The sequence below is a fragment of the Scylla paramamosain genome, chromosome 7 (genome assembly GCF_035594125.1).
Source record: "Scylla paramamosain isolate STU-SP2022 chromosome 7, ASM3559412v1, whole genome shotgun sequence".
Lineage (NCBI taxonomy): Eukaryota > Metazoa > Arthropoda > Malacostraca > Decapoda > Portunidae > Scylla > Scylla paramamosain.
Window position 1 is genome coordinate 18,482,257 of NC_087157.1, and position 22,500 is coordinate 18,504,756.

Genomic DNA, 22,500 nt, shown 5'->3' on the forward strand with positions numbered 1-22,500 from the left:
AATGTGATTCACAGATAGGAGGAATCATTTTTTTATGTCTTTTTTGTTTTATAATGTTTTGCTTTCCTTTGTTTCTCTAGGTTTATATGTAAAATCTCTCTTTTTTATCCATTGCTCGTGTGTAAGTTACCAAACATGAACATACAAATATTTTCGTTATGCGAAATTCAGTCTGTCTGCCTCAAAGTTTCTGATATTTGTCTATTTGTAATGATTCTATATATGAATGTTTGTTTACTATTTCATTTGGCATATACACCCATCAGTCAGTGTGTCAATGTGTCTTTGTCTGTCCTGCTTTCTGAATGTCTGATGTGCTGGCTGACTCTCTAATGTCATTTCCTTCTAACATAGTACATACCTTTATTTATCTTAGTTTGTTTACCATGATTTACAGTTGCATTTCTATATGTTCTGTCCATCAATATACAGCTAATTTCTCTCTTTATCTGATTCATCGCTTACACTTCCACTTTCTTCTTATTTCTTTATGTATATTGCTCTTCAACCATCCTGTGTTTCTTCACTTACCTACCCATTCGTCGATGTTTAATTTGTATATTTCTCCCTATCTATTACTTCCACCTTCTTATCAATCAACGGGGATTTATCAACATATTTTCCCACCTATGTACTATTATCCCTGTCTATCTGTCTGTCTGTTTATTTATCTAATCTATTTTCTACTTACTGAACTGTCTATCTACCCATCTTTATATATTTATATCTACTTATATACCTATTCATTTATTCATGTATCTATCAATCTATCTATCCATCCATCTGTCCATCTATATATCAATCTATTTATCAGCCAGTCGATCTATTTAACCATTTACCCATCCAGCCATCTATCTGTAAATCTACCTGTTCAACCAGATACCTATTCATTAATCAATTCGTCAGACCAATAACACATTTCTCTATCTGCGCCTGAACATACTCACCGACCCATCTCCCCGCTCACCGCCACTGTACCGAGATAATGCACCCTCAATACACTCCTATACTCGGCGGCGGCTAGGCAACGCTATTTCGACATGTTCCACTAAGCATCCCTGCTTATAAGGGGAGACAAGGCCCTGCTAATGCTACGGGACTGGAGGAGGAGGGGGAGAAAGAGGAGGGGCATCTGTTGCAAGCATTATGTCGGCGAAAGGAAGGATGGAACGTAAGGGAGAGAGGATGAAGGATGGTGGAGCAAGGGAAGAGAAGAGAGGAATTCTTGAAAATGGGAGAAGTTGAGAGTGGTGTGGTGGTAGTGGTGGTAGTAGTAGTAGTAGTACTAGTAGTACTGGTGGTGGCTGTGGTGGTATAGTTCGAAATTTTTCTGTTCCTCCTTCTTAGGGTGAATTGTAGATTTTTTTCACTCTACTAAAAATTGATTTTTTTTTTTGTCTTTTGCACAAAATAGAAAAAAAATCAACATTTCCGAAAAGACGGTATTCAAAAGGAAGTAAGCTTCTTCACTTGTCTTATTCATTATGACGTAACATTCTGAGGTAATTTGTGCGTCCAAAGGCACAGACAAAGGGGTGTTTGAAGTGGATGTTTTTACTAATGCTGTTATTACCCTCCTCCTCCTCCTCCTCCTCCTTTTTCTGCATAGGAATAATAATAGAATCTCACTTCATCCTTTCCAATCAAAACGCAGCCAGTTTTTTCCCACACAGCGCGATGGTTTTCCCACGCCAGCACAAGCACGAGGGCGTGTCGGTTTGGCAGTCATACACTGCTTTAGCTTACTTTACTAAAGGGTAGTTAATCTAAATTAATTCCAAAGCGATATGTAAAGACCTGAGGGAGTGTTTGTTTTGGTTATCCTATGTAATCACATGTTGTAATCCTCATTTTCTTCGTCCGCATTATCCTGTTATTGATCAACTTTGTGATTTTAAGTACTAGAGGTCAAAGTTGCAGGCGATAACCTGTGAATCCAGCCCTAAAGGGAAAGGTACACAAACACAGTGACCGAAGCTGTGGCCTGATTGACTGCCGCCTCCCTGGAAAGCACAACGCAACGATTCTGCACCACCCCTCAACAACCAAACTGTGCCTTCACCTGCGCTACGCACACACCACATCACACAACTATCATGCAATTACACTCTCCCTCACAAACAAAAGTAGACAGACCACAACTCTTTCCCTCACTATTCTCTCAAGTTCTATGTGGTTTTTCTATACCACGTGGTATCAATTCCTGTATCTTGTGAGCTTCTGCTGGAGAGATTGGTGGGGAGGAACCTTCTGTACTATCCTGTATCTCCCAATAATAGTTAATGTAGAATAATTATCCAAACAGCCTCGTCAGTAACTCAAGGTTTGGTCTTCCGTTGCATTCCTTTGTATTCCTTTGTGTTCTTTCCTCCTCCTCCTTCTCCTCCTCCTCCTCCTCCTCCTCCTCCTCCTCCTCCTCCTCCTCCTCCTCCTCCTGCCTGCTGCTGGATGTGATGGCTCATGAATAACATGTGAATATGTTCTTAAACCACTCAGTGAAATCATAATTCGAGCTGAGAGAGAGAGAGAGAGAGAGAGAGAGAGAGAGAGAGAGAGAGAGAGAGAGAGAGAGAGAGAGAGAGAGAGAGAGAGAGAGAGAGAGAGAGAGAGAGAGAGAGAGAGAGAGAGAGAGAGAGAGAGATTCAAGGCAAAAAGTAAATTCTTTCATACAAATGCACCACATTAAGCGCCTCCAGCGTAAGACTGTATAATTATCAGGCAGGAAGCGCGGCAGTAAACACGTCAAGTCTATGGAGAAGGCAGGGCGTGTTTCACTTGCTGGTCTTGCCTCTCACTTTTTTAATATACGTTTTCTTTTTTTGCTTTTCTCTTTTTTTCCTTGCATGGATTGACAAGGTGTGGAATAATAGTAAGAAAATACAAATTATACAAAAACTGAATTGGTGTCACTCCAGATAATAATCCTGCTCTTTACTACAACAACAACGACAACAACAAAAACAACAACAACAACAACTAATACTTCTACTACTACTACTACTGCTAGTAGTAGTAGTAGTAGTAGTAGTAGTAGTAGTAGTAGTAGTAGTAGTAGTAGTAGTAGTAGTAGTAGTAGTAGTAGTAGTATACTACTACTACTACTACTACTATTACTACTAGTAGTAGTAGTAGTAGTAGTAGTAGTAGTAGTAGTAGTAGTAGTAGTAGTAGTAATAGTACTACTACTACTACTACTACTACTACTACTACTACTACTACTACTACTACTATTGCTACTACTACTGTTATTAACATTCAGCTATTAAGACTCAGGAAAGATTTGTCTTTCTCCAACCCTCTGTGCTTCTTAAAAACATGGAGCTGCATTTGGAAATAAAAATTCAAATAGCTGAACACAAAAATCATTTAGATGCAAAAGATATCGGACGGTTCAACTTGAGTAAACTGGAGTAAACAATGCAATACATGTTTAATTTAGAGTCAGTATAAAATGGTATTCTTACATTTCCATATAGCCATTATTTATACTCACGCTCTCATATCTTCTTGGCGAATGGCAAACAGAGGAACAAAAAAAAATCTTTTCAGTTGCCGCTTCCATACATACAGACAAAAAAAAAAAAAAAAAAAAAAATTAAAAGTCAATAAAAAATCTAAATATGTTTCTGGAAGCGCCTCAATACTCTTAAAACAACTAGTCACAGGAAGGGGAAAAAACAGAAACAGGCAGAGAATTCCAGAGTTTACCAATGAAAGGGAAGAAAGAATGAAGATATTGTTTGACTCCTGGACTATTGAAAGGGAACTTAAAGACTTCTATCACGTCCCCTCTTAACCTACGTCTCTCTAAAGAATGTAAATTTAATGACTTCAATCTCGCCTCGTAAGGAATACTCCTCATCCCCTGTATCCTTTCTGTCATTCTCCTCTGTACTGATTCTAATACACCTATATCTTTCCTGTAATGTGGAGACCAGAATTGCACAACGTAGTCTAGATGAGGTCTGACCAGCGCCAAGAATATCATTAATATTACTTCCGGCCTTCTACTTTTAACACTCCTAAAAATTAATCCTAGTACCCTATTTATCCTGTTTCTAGCCTCTATGCATTGTTTTCCTAGACGGAGTTCACAGCTAACTATAACTCCTAAATCTTTCTCGTACCCTGTAACTACCAGAGATTGTTCGTTTAATGTGTACCTACTGTGTGGGTTTCCTCTACCTACGCTAAGTACTTTACATTTATTGATATTAAATTGCATTTGCCATATGTCCGTCCATTCATTCATCCTAAATCTGCCTGCAAGGCGAAGGCACCCGTTTCTGATCTAATTAATCTATCTTTGTGTCATCCGCAAATTTACAAACATCACTACTAATTCCACTAACCAAGGCATTGATATATATTAGAAATAACAATGTCCCTAATACTGATCCCTATGGCACCCCACTGATTACAAGATATCACTCGGATTTCGAGCCGTTTATTACAATTCTTTCTCGCCTGTCGCTAAGCCATGACCCTATCCAGCCTAACACCTTCCCATCTATCCCGTGTGCCCTAACCTTTTCTCAGGAGCATTTCATGGGGTACCTTGTCAAATGCTTTACTAAAGTCCAGATACAAGATATCATAACTATCACCATTATCTACTGCCTCGTACTCTTTACTGTAAAAACTTAACAAGTTTGTCATGCAAGACTTCCCCTTCGTGAAGCCATGCTGTGATTAATTTATCAAGTTATGTTTGTCTAAATGTTCCCTAATGTTCCTCGCTCTTATTAACTCTAATATTTTACCTATAACTGAATTTAAGCTGACAGATCTATAGTTAGACGCTAAAGTTTTATCTCCTTTCTTAAAGATGGGTACTACATTAGCCTGCTTCCACATTACTGGTACCTCACCTGACTCAAGTGATTTCCTAAAGACAGAGACTAACAGCTCACTAATAACCTCTTTGCATTCCTTAAGTACTCTGAGATATATTTCATCTGGTCCTGGTGTCTTGAACTTTTTTTAGCCTATCTATCTCCTGTTCCACTATCTCTCTACTTATGGAAATATCTGTCAGCTTCTCATTCTCATCTGCTCTAAACATCTGTTCACTATCTGGCATATCCTGCATGTTTTCTTGGGTGAAGACAGATGAAAAATACTCATTCAGAATTTTACTAATCTCCTTCCCAGAACTAACCAGTTCCCCATCTGCTGCCTTTAATGGACCTATAGTATCCTTATTCTTCGTCCTCTATCCCTGATAAAATTCCTTGGGGTCCGTCTTCACATGGCTGGCTACACTTAATTCATAATTGCCCTTAGCTTTCCTCGTTAACTTCATGACTGTTCTAACTAATTCATTATATTGTGACCTTAAAACTTCTTCACCTGCCCTTAATGTCTTATATATACTTCTCTTCCACCCTATATAATGTTTTAATCTAGCAGTCATCCATTTAGGATAATTTTTCTGTGATCTTATTGCCCTATACGGGATATATGCTAACTGACCTGTATGAACTTTATCTACGAAATATTTATACAATTCATCTACATTTACTTCACCTAATTCCCTCATCTCGGCCCCTACCATCCTCTCTACTCGCTCATCTACTCGCCTCGACCTCACCTCTCTCATTTCAGCATGACCTGACATTCCACCATACTCACACCCATATACCCCTCCCTCTCTCCTCCGCCCCTTCGGAACACATCTTACCTCCTATTGTCCTACACCCTCACACCTCACCTCACCTCTCACATCTTGCCTTATCTCTCTCAACTCCGTCCCGGACCTGACCTCACCCTGCATCCGTTGCCAGTCAACTCCTTGGAGGTACCTTTTTAATTCCTCAAATTCTGCTCTCCTAAAGTCAAGTATTTTACTAGTGTTTTTGCTTCTAAAAGTTTCTTCCCATTTTAAATTGTACCTAATTTCCCTATGGTCAATGTTACCTAGCTGTCCTTCAACCTCTACCTACGTGACTGCTTCCTCCCTGTTAGTAAGAATTAAATCTAGAATATTATTCCCCCTTGTGGGTTCTACGACTACCTGTTTTAAAATATTATCCTGAATTACCTTATAAAATTCTGCTTCCTTCTTACCCACCATCAGACTCCAGTCGATATTCCTAAAATTAAAATCTCCTACCACACATACCTGACTGTACCTGCCTGCTCTATTTATTTCCTGCCACAGTGAGGTGTTAATTTCCTTTGTACTGGTCGGTGATCTGTACACTACTCCCACTACTGTACATTGCTGTACTACTACTGCTTTCCTATCTGTTTTAGATCTACTGTTAATACAACACTGTAATGTGTCCCTAACGTATAACGCGACGCCTCCTCCTCTCCTGTTTTCCCTATCTTTATAGAACAATGTATAACCATCTATCTTGACCTCTGGATTAAATACTTTTCCTCACATATCTAACCAAGTTTCAGTTAAAGCAATGATATCAAATTTCTCTACACACACTATTCTTCTAAGCAAGTCTATTTTATTCAAAATACTGCTACATTTTGTGTGGTAAATACCTAAGCTATTTCTCACCTTCCCTGAGCTAGCTACCTTTCTAGATTTAACTAATTTCTCCTATGTTTACTCCTCACAACACCTTCTTCCCACAACCCTTTCCCGTATATGAAGTGAGTTATGGCAAATAATTGGCGCATTTTGTGCGCTCGAGCTCGATCTGTAGTGATGAGGCGATAGTTGTGCGAGTTGCGAGGCAGAAACCTTCGCCCACATGCCGATAAATCGAAATATGCAAAATACAGCAAAAAAAGGTGAGTCTGACGAAGAAATTAAATAAAATAACAAAGATACGCCTTCAAAAGTTACCAAGAAGTGTTTCCGAAAATGAAATCGAAACTTTTATATACGATGGACATCAAAAGGTGCTCCTGGCCAAATCATCGTTGTGCCCTCCAGGGCCAGGCGGGAGCGGTGGGGTGTACAGATGTGCGGTAACAAAAATAGAGCCCCCTCGCTCCGCTACGGGAATGATCCCTCCAAAGATATTAAATACGTTACTAAATGATTAAGAAAATCATAAATTATCTTTCATTCGCTGACAAGGAAAATAAAAACGTGAGGAAAACTAATATTTTCAGAAATCTACAACGACGAGCCTCTAAAAAAAGGGAGACAAATAGTGTGGGCCGGCTCTAGTCATCAAGGCCCACGTCACCTTGACTTTTCAAGGCGACAATCAACACACACAGAGACAAATAAGAACACTTCACAGAACTATACAAGCTTTCCTCTCTTTGATTTTACTTGAATAAAGCTGCAACAAAGGTTATGACGCTAAAAAGTTACCTTAGGTTAGGTCACAAATATCATGGTGGTAACGCTTCCCGGGAAATCAGAGTTAAAAATAATATCAATACCAATTGAACAAAGAAAATATAAATATCTTTTCTCCATAGAAGGAGAGTTTTTTTTTTTTACGTGGAAACCAAATTCACACTAAATGAAATATGTTACAGTAATAGTTTCCAAGGACACTTTATCATAACGTGCAAAATATTATTAATCTACATAACAGTAAAACACACTAAAGGATAAATAGACATATAAACTAGAAGATCTGATATTTGTTACCTAAAAAAGACCTCAAGTGAATATTCCCATTATTGTGGAAAGTTTTTTGTAATTGCATCTTTCCTTTCTTCACTCATATATACGTACATACAAAAAAAAAAAAAATATATATATATATATATATATATATATATATATATATATATATATATATATATATATATATATATATATATATATATATATATATATATATATATATATATATATATACGAGTATATATATATAAAACGAACGCAAAAATGACAGCTAATTGTTAGGTTTCAATTGAATCTCTAAGTAAATATTTATACCAAAAAGATGACACCATTATAGAAAACATATGATTTCGTATCCTTCTTTTCTCTATGCATACATTAAAATAAGCACACGAAGACTGGAATACAAAAATTATAGTTTTGAAAAAGATTCTCGGTTAATCCTCAAAGGACTTTTTTCCCTGTAAGATGTTGCAATGAACATTATAGACTAAATTTACATTCCGTCTTCTTTCACATATATACCCTAGGAAGGCAGAAACATGGGAGACAAAAACAACGCATTGGAAAAAGGTTTAAACTAATCCTTCAATGGATAACACTACTGACACGATACCATGGAAGCACATCCTTTCTTTCCTTCACAGATTCGTGGGAAGCTGACAGGAGAAAGGCAGGCAACAGGTTTCCGTTGAAATGAAAAAAAAAAAATCCAAAATAGAGGGCACATGATGTAATGAAGCAGGTACTCACTTTCCTCCTGCATGTGTTGGGAGTGTTCACCGCGGCACCACCTGCCATCCTTTCCTGAAAATATCAAAACATCCACATAAAAAAGTGATGCAGCTTCACTATTCTAAAAAGAGCTAAAAATGAAATCATTTACTGCATGAGTTAACAACATACACATGAACAAAAGAGGAAAGAATAAATACTGAACAAAACCACGAAATGTCATAAATAAAACGTGTCAAATTCCTCCAAGCAAGAACACATGGATACATGGAAAACAACACTGAAAACAGAACACACTTCAAACGCTGAGAATGTTAAATATGCACAACAGCTGCAACAAAATAAAACGAACAAACACCATTACATATATAACAAGATCAAATAAGAAAATAAAAAGAAGCAAAAATAATAAATGTAAAGCTTGCCAACATTCAGCGGTGTCTAGAATATGAAGGTGGTAGTTAAGTGAGACTGAAGAGGAGGAGCACAAGTCATGCTGCGATTGATGCATGAAGGCAATCAAGGGAGAGGGTCGCACAGAGGAGGCGGGACGCAAGGCGCCTTCAGGCCAGTCACTGCTGGTGTCCCTCGCCTCCCCTTCCTGCCTCGCTGCGAGGTGAAGGGGCCACTACCACCGCTGCCTCAACACTTACACTACCTTTGCGTCTCAACACTGAAATGCTTCAATGAATGGGAATGAACGGGAAAGTAATGGTCACTTAGAATTGCTTATAACAAGTACATGTTACTAAGTGTTTTAAATCAATCTGTCTGTCTGCGTCTGTCTGTTTATCTCTGCCTCACATGTTCACTATAATGCTCTGTAAGAATGAGCATCCCAATCTCTGTTGCTTTGTTGCAGCGCATCTATTTGTATTAATGTTGTGTGTGTGTGTGTGTGTGTGTGTGTGTGTGTGTGTGTGTGTGTGTGTGTGTGTGTGTGTGTGTGTGTGTGTGTGTGTGTGTGTGTGTGTGTGTGTGTGTGTGTGTGTGTGTGTGTGTGTGTGTGTGTGTGTGTGTGTAACATTACGAGTGGAACAATATTTACGAGTATGGGTCAGTAGGTCTGTCTTCTGGTATATTTAGTAGTTTTAGGAAATCAATGACAACTACGTATTGTGCACGAAAAATGGCATACCGTAAATACGAGGCCATGAGAGAAAAATATAGTTAGGTCACTATGTTTGCATTTTCTTCGCTTACAGTAATTGTTATCACGAAAGAATATACGAGTAACGGAAGAGGCATACGTTTATATTGTGCAAAAATTATGCTGTATTAATATCCCACTGACTAATTCAGTTAGACTTTTGGTTAAGTACTCACTGCAGGGCACGATAAACTATTTATTAAAGTATTTTACAAAAAAATTGTGAAAATATATTCATTGGAATGAAATATTCCAGTTTCTGCCGCTATTTAAAACTACTTTGTCCATGTCTGTGCCTGCCCGCACATCCATCTGTCCCTCTGTCTATTTGTCTGTCTGTCTGTCTGCTTCCTTGCCTTCTATTTTTGCCTGCCTGCCTGTCTGCCTGCTTCTTTGCCTGCCTATCCTCTTCAAGTTAGCCTGACTATTTCCCTGTCACCCTGTCTGTCTGCCTGCTTTCTTTCTTTCTTTTTTGTATGTCCATCCACCTCTTTCCCCGCCCGTTAGTCTGTCTGCCTCCCTGCTTGCTTGCTTGCTTGCTTACTTACTTGCTTGATTGCTTGCCTCCCTGCCTGTCTGTTTGACCGTCTGCCTTCCTGCCTATCTGCCCACCCCCCCCTCTCTCTCTCTCTCTCTCTCTCTCTCTCTCTCTCTCTCTCTCTCTCTCTCTCTCTCTCTCTCTCTCTCTCTCTCTGATGATTATCTAAACAAGTCAAAACATTATTTAAACCACAACTACGAAATACCAAGGTACTTGAAGGCTTGTCTGTAAGTGGTATCAGTGTGAACAGGTTACATCACGCTCCTATACAATCATGATTTACGCAGCACACCCTCCATAGTAGGTTGGCAGGCACTTCCCACACGTTAAGGAGTCCTTCTTCATTTCGCTCTCTAATTTAAACTTCTTTATACAAATGAAATTAAACTTCGGGATTTAAATGGTCACTTTCTTTCTTATCGCATAAACAAAAATGTGCTGGACAAATATAACGAAAATATTTATATTAAAAAAAAAAACAATAATAATATTCGAGCCACACTCCACAGTAACGAAAGCTTTCATAGATATAGGAAAATATTGCAAAGATCGCACTGAAATATTATTTATCGCCGTACAACTACCATACCTAATTCCCGGGAGCAGACTCATGCAGGATAGAAAAAGATGAAACACCAATAAATACTGGTAGAGAGTCATGAGAACATGCCAATTCATCAACGAACTCCCGAGAGAGAGAGAGAGAGAGAGAGAGAGAGAGAGAGAGAGAGAGAGAGAGAGAGAGAGAGAGAGAGAGAGAGAGAGAGAGAGAGAGAGAGAGAGAATTTATATATATATATATATATATATATATATATATATATATATATATATATATATATATATATATATATATATATATATATAAATATAGATAGATAGATAGATAGCAGAGAAAAGGAAGGATAAAATGAAAAACAGGAATATAAGGGTGACGGAAGGCAGGCAGGCAGGCATTCAGTGAGGCAGGAAGGAAGGAAGGAAGGAAGGAAGGAAGGAAGGAAGGAAGGAAGGAAGGAAGGAAGGAAGGAAGGAAGAAGGAAGAAAGGGAAGGAAGGAAGGAAGGAATTAAGGAAGGAAAAAGACAAAAACAAGTATCAATATAATAAACATAATAAATAATAATAAATAATAAACAAAAATAATGACAGGGAGATACATTACATTGCACGTGTATCTAAGAGTGAACATTACTCACGGCTCACCAGCACTCCCCGCCACACAGCTAATCCTGGCGCTAGTGAGGGTCTGAGGAGGAAAGACGCTTACTTTCCCTTGGCTTACAAACGAAAGCGTGCTCTACCGTACCTCCCATCAGGAAGCCACGCTAATTGGGTATTAAAAGATGGAGTGTGCTTTTCAGTATTTCTATTTCAGGAACACCGCCACTAGAACAACTAATTGCTTACTGTCCAAGGCAGGTACAGAGAGAGAGAGAGAGAGAGAGAGAGAGAGAGAGAGAGAGAGAGAGAGAGAGAGAGAGAGAGAGAGAGAGAGAGAGAGAGAGAGAGAGAGAGAGAGAGAGAGAGAGAGAGAGATTTCCACGGCAAAGTAGAGATAACGAGGAGATAACGACTGCACTTTCTATATGTACCTAAACCTGCAATTCATTACGTGTATCAGAATGTCTTCTTGCAAAGGAAACTACTCCCAGCCTCCCACTCTCTCTTGTTCTGGCACCTGATCCCCGCTGACGCCAGGCATGTTGTGCGTTACCCAACTATTTATTAGCAGTGCTCGCTCTCTCTCTCTCTCTCTCTCTCTCTCTCTCTCTCTCTCTCTCTCTCTCTCTCTCTCTCTCTCTCTCTCTCTCTCTCTCTCTCTCTCTCTCTCTCTCTCTCTCTCTCTCTCTTATATATGATCTCCCATGAAGGCACTGAAAGCTCACACACTGCCCAAGTATCCATATCCACGTGTGATCGTGACATGTCAGTACTCGAGGTATTCACTAAATCTTGGGGAGTCTGAAAGTAGATGACAGTGGAGCTCTGACCAGGAATCTTGGATATCGTCTTTGAGTGCGTGATGCAGCCGGCAACAAGATGATGAGATAAAATCATTATGTCTATAAACTATAGGTTTGAGCATTCTGCAATACCGTTGAATATATATATATATATATATATATATATATATATATATATATATATATATATATATATATATATATATATATATATATATATATAATTACCAGCAGTTTATTTATTTATCACATTACTATAAATGCGCTTGTAAATACAAAAAAAAATTAAACATTTGCAATACCCAGAGTCGTGGGTGTTGTGCACGTTTTAATGTTTGTAATATGTAATATTTATATTAGCAGAGAAATTTCCATTTCCTATGATAAAAAACAAAAAAAAAAATGCATGTACACAAAACTGTAACAGAAAAATAGTGCGAAATGAGCTCTAAATTTCAAGAGTATTCTTGGATAACATTGTTTTGAAGTTATGTATTACTGTCATTCACTATAAAGGAATTGAATATAAGTTGAAATAAAGTAAATGATCCTAATTGTAATTGCAAACTCGTGAAACGCGTTGCTATACAACATTTATATATCACAAAGTTATCAACTACTATTACCTATATATATATATATATATATATATATATATATATATATATATATATATATATATATATATATATATATATATATATATATATATATATATATATATAGTCTTTTTACTCTGACAGGCGATGCTACTGTTACGACGACGACGATGAGAACGAGGACGACGACGATTAGAGGCACAGCACGAACGACGGCAAAAACAGCCGTGGTCTTTTGTAAAGTTTAGCACCAGCAGCAGCAGCAGCAGCACCAGCAGCAGCAGCAGCAGCAGCAGCAGCAGCAACAGCAGCAGCAGCAACAGGAGCAGCAGCCGCAGCAGCACCAGCAGCAGCACCAGCAGCAGCACCAACAGTAGCACCGGCAGCAGCAACAGCAGTAGCAGCAGCAGTAACAGCAGCAGCAACAACAACATTAGCAACAGCAACAACGGCAGTGGCAGCGGCAGCAGCAGCAGCAGCAGCAGCAGCAGCAGTAGTAGTAGTAGTAGTAGTAGTAGTAGTAGTAGTAGTAGTAGTAGTAGTAGTAGTAGTAGTAGCAGTAGTAGCAGCAGCAGCAGCAGCAGCAGAAGCAGTTGTTCTGGTAGTTATTGATGAAGGAAGTAAAAGCAGCAATACCAACAAGAGCAGCAAGATCAGCGAGGGCAACAGCAGCAGCAGCACCAGCTTCAGCAGCACCAGCAGCAGCAGCAGCAGCAGCAACAGCAGCATATTAAGTGTAATAATCTCCAACAGATAAAACACGCGGTGAGAAGTAACACGAGGCATCCTGGACAAACACCTGTCCACCTCGGCCCTGCAGGAGCACCTCACCGGCCAGTGTTCTTTCAGTGTTAATTCACATCTCAGTCCTTTATGTATTGTTGTGCCGGCGAGGCAAGACGCCTTGAGGAGCGCCACGCGCCAGACATTCCTTCCCGGGCTGGTTTTCAACCTACGTCTGTCTTCACTTGTTAAATATAACTGTGTAGCAAGAAATACAATTACCGTCTTTCCTTCAGTATTTAAAACTATTAAAGTCTTTATACATTTGGCATCCTTTAATCCATGCTTCCATTTTTAGCATTATTTTGATTTCCTGCTGTAGTTTGTACGTTCATTATAAGAGTGAAATATACTCTCAAGTGTGAAAAATTGCGATATCTCTAAACAAAGCCCATCACAGGTCAAACTTAGCCTGGTGCCACAGAAAGTTTGATAAAACTAGCAAATAATAATTTTTCTTTACTATTCAATGCTTTCTGGAAACAAAGGCAATTCCTGGAGTATGAGGAATCCCTGTTCTCTTTCTTCGTCCCGGTGGAGGAAACACAAAGACGCTCACTCTCATTCTAGATTTACACCTTCACCACCACCACCACCACCATAAATAAAAAAAAAAAAAATACACATAAATCTCTTGAACACGTGATGCCAGACCTTTAGAAGATTAGATATATTTCTGGATAGTTGGGATGAGTGGACACAGGTTTGCAAGTCTTATACAAGAACTGCCGCCTTTGGACAGAGTAATAAGACAGTCTTGTGCGGAAGAAAAAAGGAGGAATAGGAGGAAGAATACAGCAACATTCTCGCATGCATAGTTGAAGTTGAAGTGTGGATGTCTGAAGCAGCAGCCTTGCCTGGCACTTTCACATTCAGTCCCCTGTTAGCGTACTTTCCTTTCATGAACCCCTGGAACTTTTTTCCCTCTCATCTCAAGGCGTCGCTAAACACAACCCATCACAGGTCGAACTTAGCCTGGTGCCACAGAAAGTTTGACCAGTCGTAGTTTACATATATATGTTTCTTCCTCTGATGGCGGTGACGCTGCTGTTTCTTCCTCCGATAACAGTGGTGGTAATTCTTTTTCTTTGCTTCTTTTTCTTGTTTTCTTCCTCTGATGGCGGTAATGCTGCTGCTGCTGCTTCTTCTTCCTCTGATGGCGTTGCTTCCTGTTCTTGTTCTTCTAAGACATTTTGGTGGTCTGAATTGGTTGGTGATAGGGTATTCAGAGTGGGGATAGTAGGAGTACTGCACACTCACCTCCCTTGCTCCCCAGTCATAATTCAAGTCAGGTTGGTGGAAGACTGGGAAGGGTAGGGAGGTGCTGCACACTCACCTCCCATGCTCCCCAGGTTACATTTGTAACATCAGTCAGGTTGGTTGTTTTTGGAGTTGCCGGGATCAGTCAGTCAGGCCCCGTCAGTCAAGGGTAGTGCTAGGCACTCACCTTGCCAAGATCAGAGGGGTGGTGATGGTGGTGTGTACATTTGGAGTTGGTAGGATGAGTCACATTGGTGGTCAAAGTCAAACTGGGGGACTGGGAAGTGTAGGGAGGTGCTGCACACTCACCTCCCGTGCTTCCCAGGGGCGGTCAGGATGGTGGGTCTTTGGAGTTGCCAGGATGAGTCACGGGAAGTGCTACGCACTCACCTTGCCAGGATCAGTTGCCTGGGTGGGGAGTACTGGTGGTGGTCGGTACAATTAGAGTTCCTAGGATGAGTCAGATTGGGGATCAAAGTCAAACTAGAAGGCTGGGAAGGGTAGGGAGGTGCTGCACACTCACCTCCCGTGCTTCCCAGGTGGGGTGGTGGTCTTTGGAGTTGTCAGGGTCAGTCAGGTTGGTATTGTTTTATTTTTATTATTTATTGTTGATTGCCAGACTCAGTTATTTTATTGAGGGGGAAGTAGGAGTTTTATTGTTTTTACTTTATTTATTTTTGTTTTTATTTATTTTTTATTTTTCATTTATTATGGGAAGGGTAGGGAAGGGTAGGGAGGTGCTGCACACTCACCTCCCATGCTCCCCAGGTTACATTTGTAACATTTGTCAGATTGGTTGTTTTTGGAGTTGCCGGGGTCAGTCAGTCAGGCCCACTCTGTCAAGGGAAGTGCTACGCACTCACCTTGCCAGGATCAGAGGGGTGGTGGTGGTGGTCTGTACATTTGGAGTTGGTAGGATGAGTCACATTGGTGGTCAAAGCCAAACTGGGAGACTGGGAAGGGTAGGGAGGTGCTGCACACTCACCTCCCATGCTCCCCAGAGTCAGTCAGTTTGGTGGTCTGTTGCCAGATTACAGTAAGATTTGTAGGTCAGTCAGGTTGGTTGTTTTTATGGTTGCCAGGGTCAGTAAGGCAGGTGGTAGGGAAGTGCTACGCACTCACCTAGCCAGGGATGTATGGATCAGGGTCAGAGTGGGACACAGAGTAGGAGGTACTGTTGGTCTGTACATTTGGAGTTGTTCTTTGAAGTTGCCAGGATGAGTCAGGTCAAACTGGGAGACTGGGAAGTGTAGGGAGGTGCTGCACACTCACCTCCCATGCTCCCCAGGGCCAGTCAGTTAGGTGATTACATATCTGTAAGTCAGTCAGGTTGGTTGTTTTTGGAGTTGCCAGGGTCAGTCAGTCAGGGTCAGTCCAGGGAAGTGCTACGCACTCACCTTGCCGAGACCAGAAGGGTGGTGGTGGTGGTGGTCTGTACAGTTGGAGTTGCTCTTTGGAGTTGGTAGGATGAGTCAGATTGGTGGTCAAAGTCAAACTGGGAGACTGGGAAGGGTAGGGAGGTGCTGCACACTCACCTCCCGTGCTTCCCAGGTGGGTGGTGGTCTTTGGGGTTGTCAGGGTCAGTCAGTTGGTGTTGTTTTATTTTTATTATTTATTGTTGATTGCCAGACTCAGTCAGTTTTATTGAGGGGGGAGTAGGAGTTTTATTGTTTTTGTTTTATTTACTTATTTTTTCATTTATCTTTTTTTTATTACTTTTATTATTTTTTATACCTATATATATTTTATTCTTTTTGGTCTGGCAGTCCGTAGACTTGGGAAGTGCTGTGCACTCACCTCCCTTGCTCTCCTGAGGTCCGAGGTGGTAAGGAGGTTTTATATTTATTTTTATTTATTTATCTTTATTTATTTATTTATTTTATTTTTTATTTATTTATTTTTTTTTGCGTGGTAGGTTAGGAGACAAGGGAAGTGCTATGCACTCACCTTAATTCTTTATTTTTTCTTTTCTATCTTTTGCCGGAGACAAGGGAAGTGCTATGCACTCACCTTAATTCTTTATTTTTTTTTCTATCTTTTGCCTGGTAGGTTGGAAGAGAAGGGAAGTGCTATGCACTCACCTTTATATTTTTTATTCTGTTAGGTGAAGAGAAGAGAAGTGCTATGCACTTACCCTTATTTATTTATTTATTTTTTTTTTGTTTGTTTTTTTTATTTTTTTTTATTTTTATTATTTTTTGCCTGGTAGTCCGCAGACTTGCCAGGGTTAGGTAGGGGAGAGAAGGGAAGCGCTGTGCACTCACCTCCCTTGCTCTCCCGGGGGCCGGTAAGGCGGTGCCTTCCTCCCCTGGGGAGGGGTAGGGAGGTGCTGCGCACTCACCTCCCCTCCTCCCCGTGGGCAGTTCCATCACACATGGTGATGGAGGGATGCTCTTTCAAGGTTTTTGTGAGTTCCGAGAGGGGGGTTCGAACCTACGCGCCCCTCACTTCCCTCACGCCAAACTCAAAGTGCATCACTCTACCCACTGGGCCACGAGGGCCCTTTTTCTTTTTTTTAAAGTTGGTCTATTTCCCCATCTTCCCCATCTTTTTTGTAAAGTTGCTCTATTTAACCACCTTATGTTCACGCCAGTATGTATTAAAGAATTATGATGTCAATTATTTTCATAACGTTATTTATTTATTGTATTTTGTATGGGATATGACCGCTGGCATCCCACACACACTGGGTTCCCAAGACTGTCACTACGCCATGAAACCCCAACGGTAAACAAGATATATTTGAACACATCATTTCCCTTCCTGTGTTCATGAAGCACCAAAAGTTCAATAAAAAAAACTGCTGCTCATTCTAATGTGAACGTTCATCCCACAGTGATAATTAGATAACTGTTGACTTGTGGGAGTATGTCGTGGAGTACAAATAGCAGTAGGTAAGATCAGAGAACTTTACAGAGGCAGGAATTCCTTGGTTATGGAGCAGCCTTCTGGAACCCTCCCCTGTGCTGCACCACCACCACCACTACCGACAACAACAACAATAACAACACACCATTACACCTGTCCATCCTGCAGCACTAGAATAACTCAGCCCAGAGAACCACGGATTGCTTTATTCGTAATTCACGTCCACTCTCAACATAGACATCAATCAAATTATGTCACTGAAAAAAGTTGGTGAAGCACTCACTTCTTCACACAGGCTTTACTACCTATCAGCAGGATGAAAGCTTCCGACTGGGAGGAAGGGCGGCGTCTGGAAGTGTGTTTATGCTTCATAGGTATAAAAAAGAAAACTGCATGAAAAAGAAGAAAGACCTGTGCCCCTCCCACCCCTGCTCCCCGCGTGAGGCGAAACGTAGTGAAGTGGTACTGTTGTTGTTGTTGTTATTATTATTATTATAATTATTATTATTATTATTATTATTATTATTATTATTATTATATATTATTAATTATTATTATTGCTATTATTATTATCATTAAAATTATTATTATTACCGTCATCATCGTCATCGGCACCATCATTGTAGTGTAGCTGGTTTGTGTCCTTTTATTTCTGCGTCGTATCTTGTAAGCTGTAAGTTTTAATAGTTCAGTATTTGTAACGATGGAGACCTTGTTTTTTATTCTTTATGCTCTGCACGGTGTCATTAGCATTTACATCTATATTTCCTACTGTTTTTTTTTTTCTGTTACTTATGTACTGAATCTATTTGTTTTGTAGAATTTATTTATTACCATACAACTTGATTTTCCCTCAAGTTAACATTTATGTAGATTTACTTATTTGTGTTGTGTAGGATACTTTCTTCTTAAGTGTGTTGAGGTTTGTTTTTCTTCTTTTATGTTCACTAGGTAACGGTGCACACAGTAATTATAAATGTTACTAATAATGATAATACTGATTATGGATGACAAACTAAACAGATGAATAAACATCGAAAAATTCATTTTAATAAAGCACATTTTGCATAGTGCTTTATAAGAAGCGCTGCGCACATGGACTTTAGAGATGCGATGTACCTTAAACTTAAAATGAAGCACTAAGGCAGAGTGAGTGGTGGGTGGAACTGAAGGCAGTAGACTCAGGGTTCCCAGATTACTGAAGCAGAAAAAGGCCAAAGCCAACAAAAAAATAAGACAAAACGGCCAAACGCACTACAAAAAGACCCAGAAACATGCAGTAAAAAAACCCAAAGTTTATATTATTCCACTTCAGAATTTACCAAATATTACACGATGTGTACTGAGCACTGGGCTATAGCGGACTACTGGAGTGGCGATCTGTGTATACAAGTGCCACGTACTTCGTCAGTCCTTCGCCTGGGCCAAAAAACGGAAACGAATTCAAAGAATTCAATTCCAGTGTGAGAATACCGACAGTGGAAGAGAGTTACTTGTAACGGTATGTGCTAGGCAACTAGGCCTAAGGCCATACAGCTCCCGACGCCTCATCTGAAACCTGACCCCAATGCAATGTACACTAACTGAGATTGGTGGGTTCAGGAGTGAATGCAAAAATACTAACAACACATTATGAAAACGTTCTTGGCACAAAAAATTGGCCGTGTTCATGACGTGTACCATATACCTACGTCCCTACTTCATAACCATGGGGAAGGACTTTCGCTCTGCAGGCATTATGTTATTGTAGCAGCAATGTCATAACAAGCTAATCGTTACTATTCCACACACTTGACCTTTGCTGAATATCATTTAAGTATTTTTTTCCTCATATAAAATTAATCAATGAGTGCACGCGGGCCACACTAAATCAACTGGCGCGCGGGCCTACAGTTCAATCACACTGCTCTAGACATTTTTCTTTCCCACTCGACATAAATATAAACAACCAGAACGATCGCTTTTGGGGGATGGAAAACGAGTTTACCAAAGACTCATCATAACAAAATATACGGTACTACCATAGACAGCACCCTATCAACGTACTCCTGGGTTGTTCATGAACACAGGTAACTGTTGATAGGAAGCCTTAAATTACATCAGCCACTTGAAAAAAAAAAAAAAAACTTGTTATGGCCAAATGGAGCATATATAAGCAACATATTAAAAAAAAAAAAATAATAATAATAATGTAATTCATGGCAAACTAGATATCCTTAAACCAAATGCATGAAAAAAGCCAAAAATTATATTTTGGCCTAAAAAAGGTGAATCTGGCTGTCCTGATCTCCGACAACGTGACGTCATGCGCGGAAAATTGAAAAAAAAAAAAAAAGTAACAAAAGTGGGCTTGCTGGGTTCTCTATACTGTGCCTGGCGCTTTGAAGAGAGGCATCAGTCAATCAGGCTCCGGCTACCATGCGACTCCTATAAGAGTGCACTTCTCGTAAAGGAGCGCCGCACTCCTGCAGCAGTGACCCCTGGTACCTCAAATCCCTATGACAGTCACTGATTGGGTCCTTGAGTTTTCAATGCCCCTCACAGCTAATTGTTCATCATGTGATGAGAGAAGGACGAGGAGGAGGAGGAGGAGGAGGAGGAGGAGGAGGAGGAGGAGGAGGAGGAGGAGGAGAATAAAAACAAAGCCCAAACAGCAAAAGTTCCTGAGGTCTTTACTGGGCTGTTTGGGTAACTACTCTACGCTAACTAGTGGAAGAGACAAACAGGATAGCACAGAAAGAGGAACCAAACGAATACAAAAGAAGTCCAAACAGTAACAGACCAAGAGGTCCTTGTAAGTCTGTTTGGGTAACTATTCTACTCTATTAGTGGTAGAGAAAGGATAGCACAGAAGAAGGGTCCTTCCATCCCCCACCCCCAATCCCTCCAGACAAGGGTCACATGAAAAATGGTACCATGTTGTACAGAAAAAACAACATGAAGTGTGAGAGGAAACTAAAGAAAGACAGGAGGACTACTTCGACCACATACAATCTACATGCCAGCACGGACAGTACGGAGTGAACGTGTTCGTTATTCAGACATGAACAATGACAACCGGGAATTAGTGTCTACATACTTGTCAAGACAGGTTTTCAATGAGTGAACAGTACCTGAGTTAACGACGCTTGATGGAACACAATTCAACATATTTATGACACGATTGAAATAAAATGTTTGGCTTCATTTGTTTGAAATCGCTTACCTATTATTTGCTATTGTTTCTTGTAATATTAGACATGTTGAATCTTAGGAAGAATTCCGGTCTGATATTTGTGAAAGCCTTAAAAGTTTAGTAAAGCAATATCAGATCCCCTCTTAGCCTGCGTTTGGAGAGGGAGAATAGATCTCGTTCTTTAAGGCGTTCATTGTAGGGTTTATTGCGAAGCCTTCGAGTAATTTTCGTTACTCTATTTCGTATTGTTTTTTTTTCCTAATCTCTCAATATTCCTTTTATAACAGGATGACAAAAACTTTACATTGCATTCAAAATGAGGACGTACAAGTGAGTTGTACAAGGTGAGATTTTTTTTTTTTTCAGATTGGAAGGTGAAAACTATTAAATTATTGGCAATTTCAATGACTTCGTTGCATTGTTTGCTTGGTTTAAGATCTGTTGTCACTAAAGCTCCCAGATCTTTCTCAGGATCCAAACTTTTGATGGGGGATTACTTTTTATAATTTTCCTGCCGATTGCTATTTCCAATATTTGATACGTGGCATTTATCAAAATTAAAGTTATAAGCCACGTTTCACACCATTCAATGAGAGTGTATGCATCATTTTGCAAAATTTGACGCTGGTTTGGTGTCAGTCTTGTTAGCAATTTTAGTGTCTGTGAATTTTGACAGTTTACTTCTGATTCCTTCATCTGTCATTCATATATATTATGAAGAGGATCTGCCATAAGATTGAACATTGAGGAACGCCACTGCTTACATTAATTAACTCAATTTGAAGAATCAGAGTTTCTGGTGACCCCGCACTACAATATATATTGTACTGTCAAAAAAGAAGAAGAAAAAACGAAAAAACAAAACAAAACAATAAGGAAGAGGAAAGAAAAAAAAGGTAGAATAAGTAAAAAGAAAGAAGAAATTGAGAAGATGAATGAAGTATGGAGAATAACAAACGATCATACTACACGGGAAAGGGAAGATAATTGGCACTTGATATCGAGGAAACCGAGGAAACACAAACAAGGACACAGGACCCAAGCACTCCACAACAGGAAGACGGCCATACAACCTGGGAAGGCAGCCTGGGTCAAGGAGGGATTAACGGTAATGATAGCAGGGGCAAGGCAGAGAAAGGATTTGAAAGGGAAAGTAGGCCAGGAGGCGTGAGGCACCAAGAAGGACAAGTCAGCCTACGCCCACTTAACGCTCCGCCTCCAAACTGCCCCTACCCTCTGACTGGCTTCTGTATCAAGCACCACGCCTGTGGGCGGATCACATGCATAGATGAGCAATGTGAATAGTAGATACGTAAAATGTTATGAAAATTACGATTGTTTTTTGAGAGAAACAGGCAGTCTCAAACGACTGTATATTATAGCGTGTAACAGTGGAATAATTCAGTAGTGGAGAGTTGCGGAGAGTAGCAGACACAGACCCAGAGGTTCCAGAGGGCCTGACCAGAGAGGGGTCGAGATGGACGGAATAACTTGAAAGTAAGTGCAGTTTGAAAGCGTAATGCAGTCTATAAATCAATGATCTTATTAAAGGAGGAGCAGGATGTTTAACTGATGTTTTATATTTGTTATGACAGGTGTGTATGATGTACGAAGATTTACTCAGTCATGGAATGTTTATAGTAAGTGATGTGTTGCAGATATCACGTGTTTTTGTAACTGAACATTAATGGCGCCGACTGAATATTTGTTGTGTTTGAGCATTTCATATTGTCTGTGTTTTGCACGATGACTGCGCTGATCAGTGAATATGTTCAAGAAATATAAGGTAACACTTAATAACTTTGAATGATTTGAAGATGAATGCGAGTAAGAAATTTTGAGTTGTAAGAAATGTAAATAGTAGTTAT

General features: G+C 39.9%; 1 protein-coding gene and 1 long non-coding RNA gene across 5 annotated transcripts in view; one reads left to right on the plus strand and one right to left on the minus strand.

Annotated features, from left to right (window-relative positions):
- The window catches only part of LOC135102170 (uncharacterized), a 29,837-nt gene extending 13,129 nt beyond the window's left edge, over nucleotides 1-16,708 (plus strand). Inside the window, exon 2 of the long non-coding RNA XR_010269567.1 lies at nucleotides 16,405-16,708. This is a non-coding gene — a long non-coding RNA (uncharacterized LOC135102170). The remainder of the gene's footprint in view (nucleotides 1-16,404) is intronic.
- The window catches only part of LOC135102167 (uncharacterized), a 167,079-nt gene continuing 152,675 nt past the window's right edge, over nucleotides 8,097-22,500 (minus strand). Inside the window, exon 4 of one of the 4 annotated variants that reach the window (XM_064006963.1) lies at nucleotides 8,097-8,362. In XM_064006963.1, the coding sequence (XP_063863033.1) occupies nucleotides 8,144-8,362 (219 nt within the window). In that variant the 3' untranslated portion in view covers nucleotides 8,097-8,143. The remainder of the gene's footprint in view (nucleotides 8,363-22,500) is intronic. The other 3 variants (XM_064006960.1, XM_064006962.1, XM_064006961.1) reach the window with 3 other exon arrangements.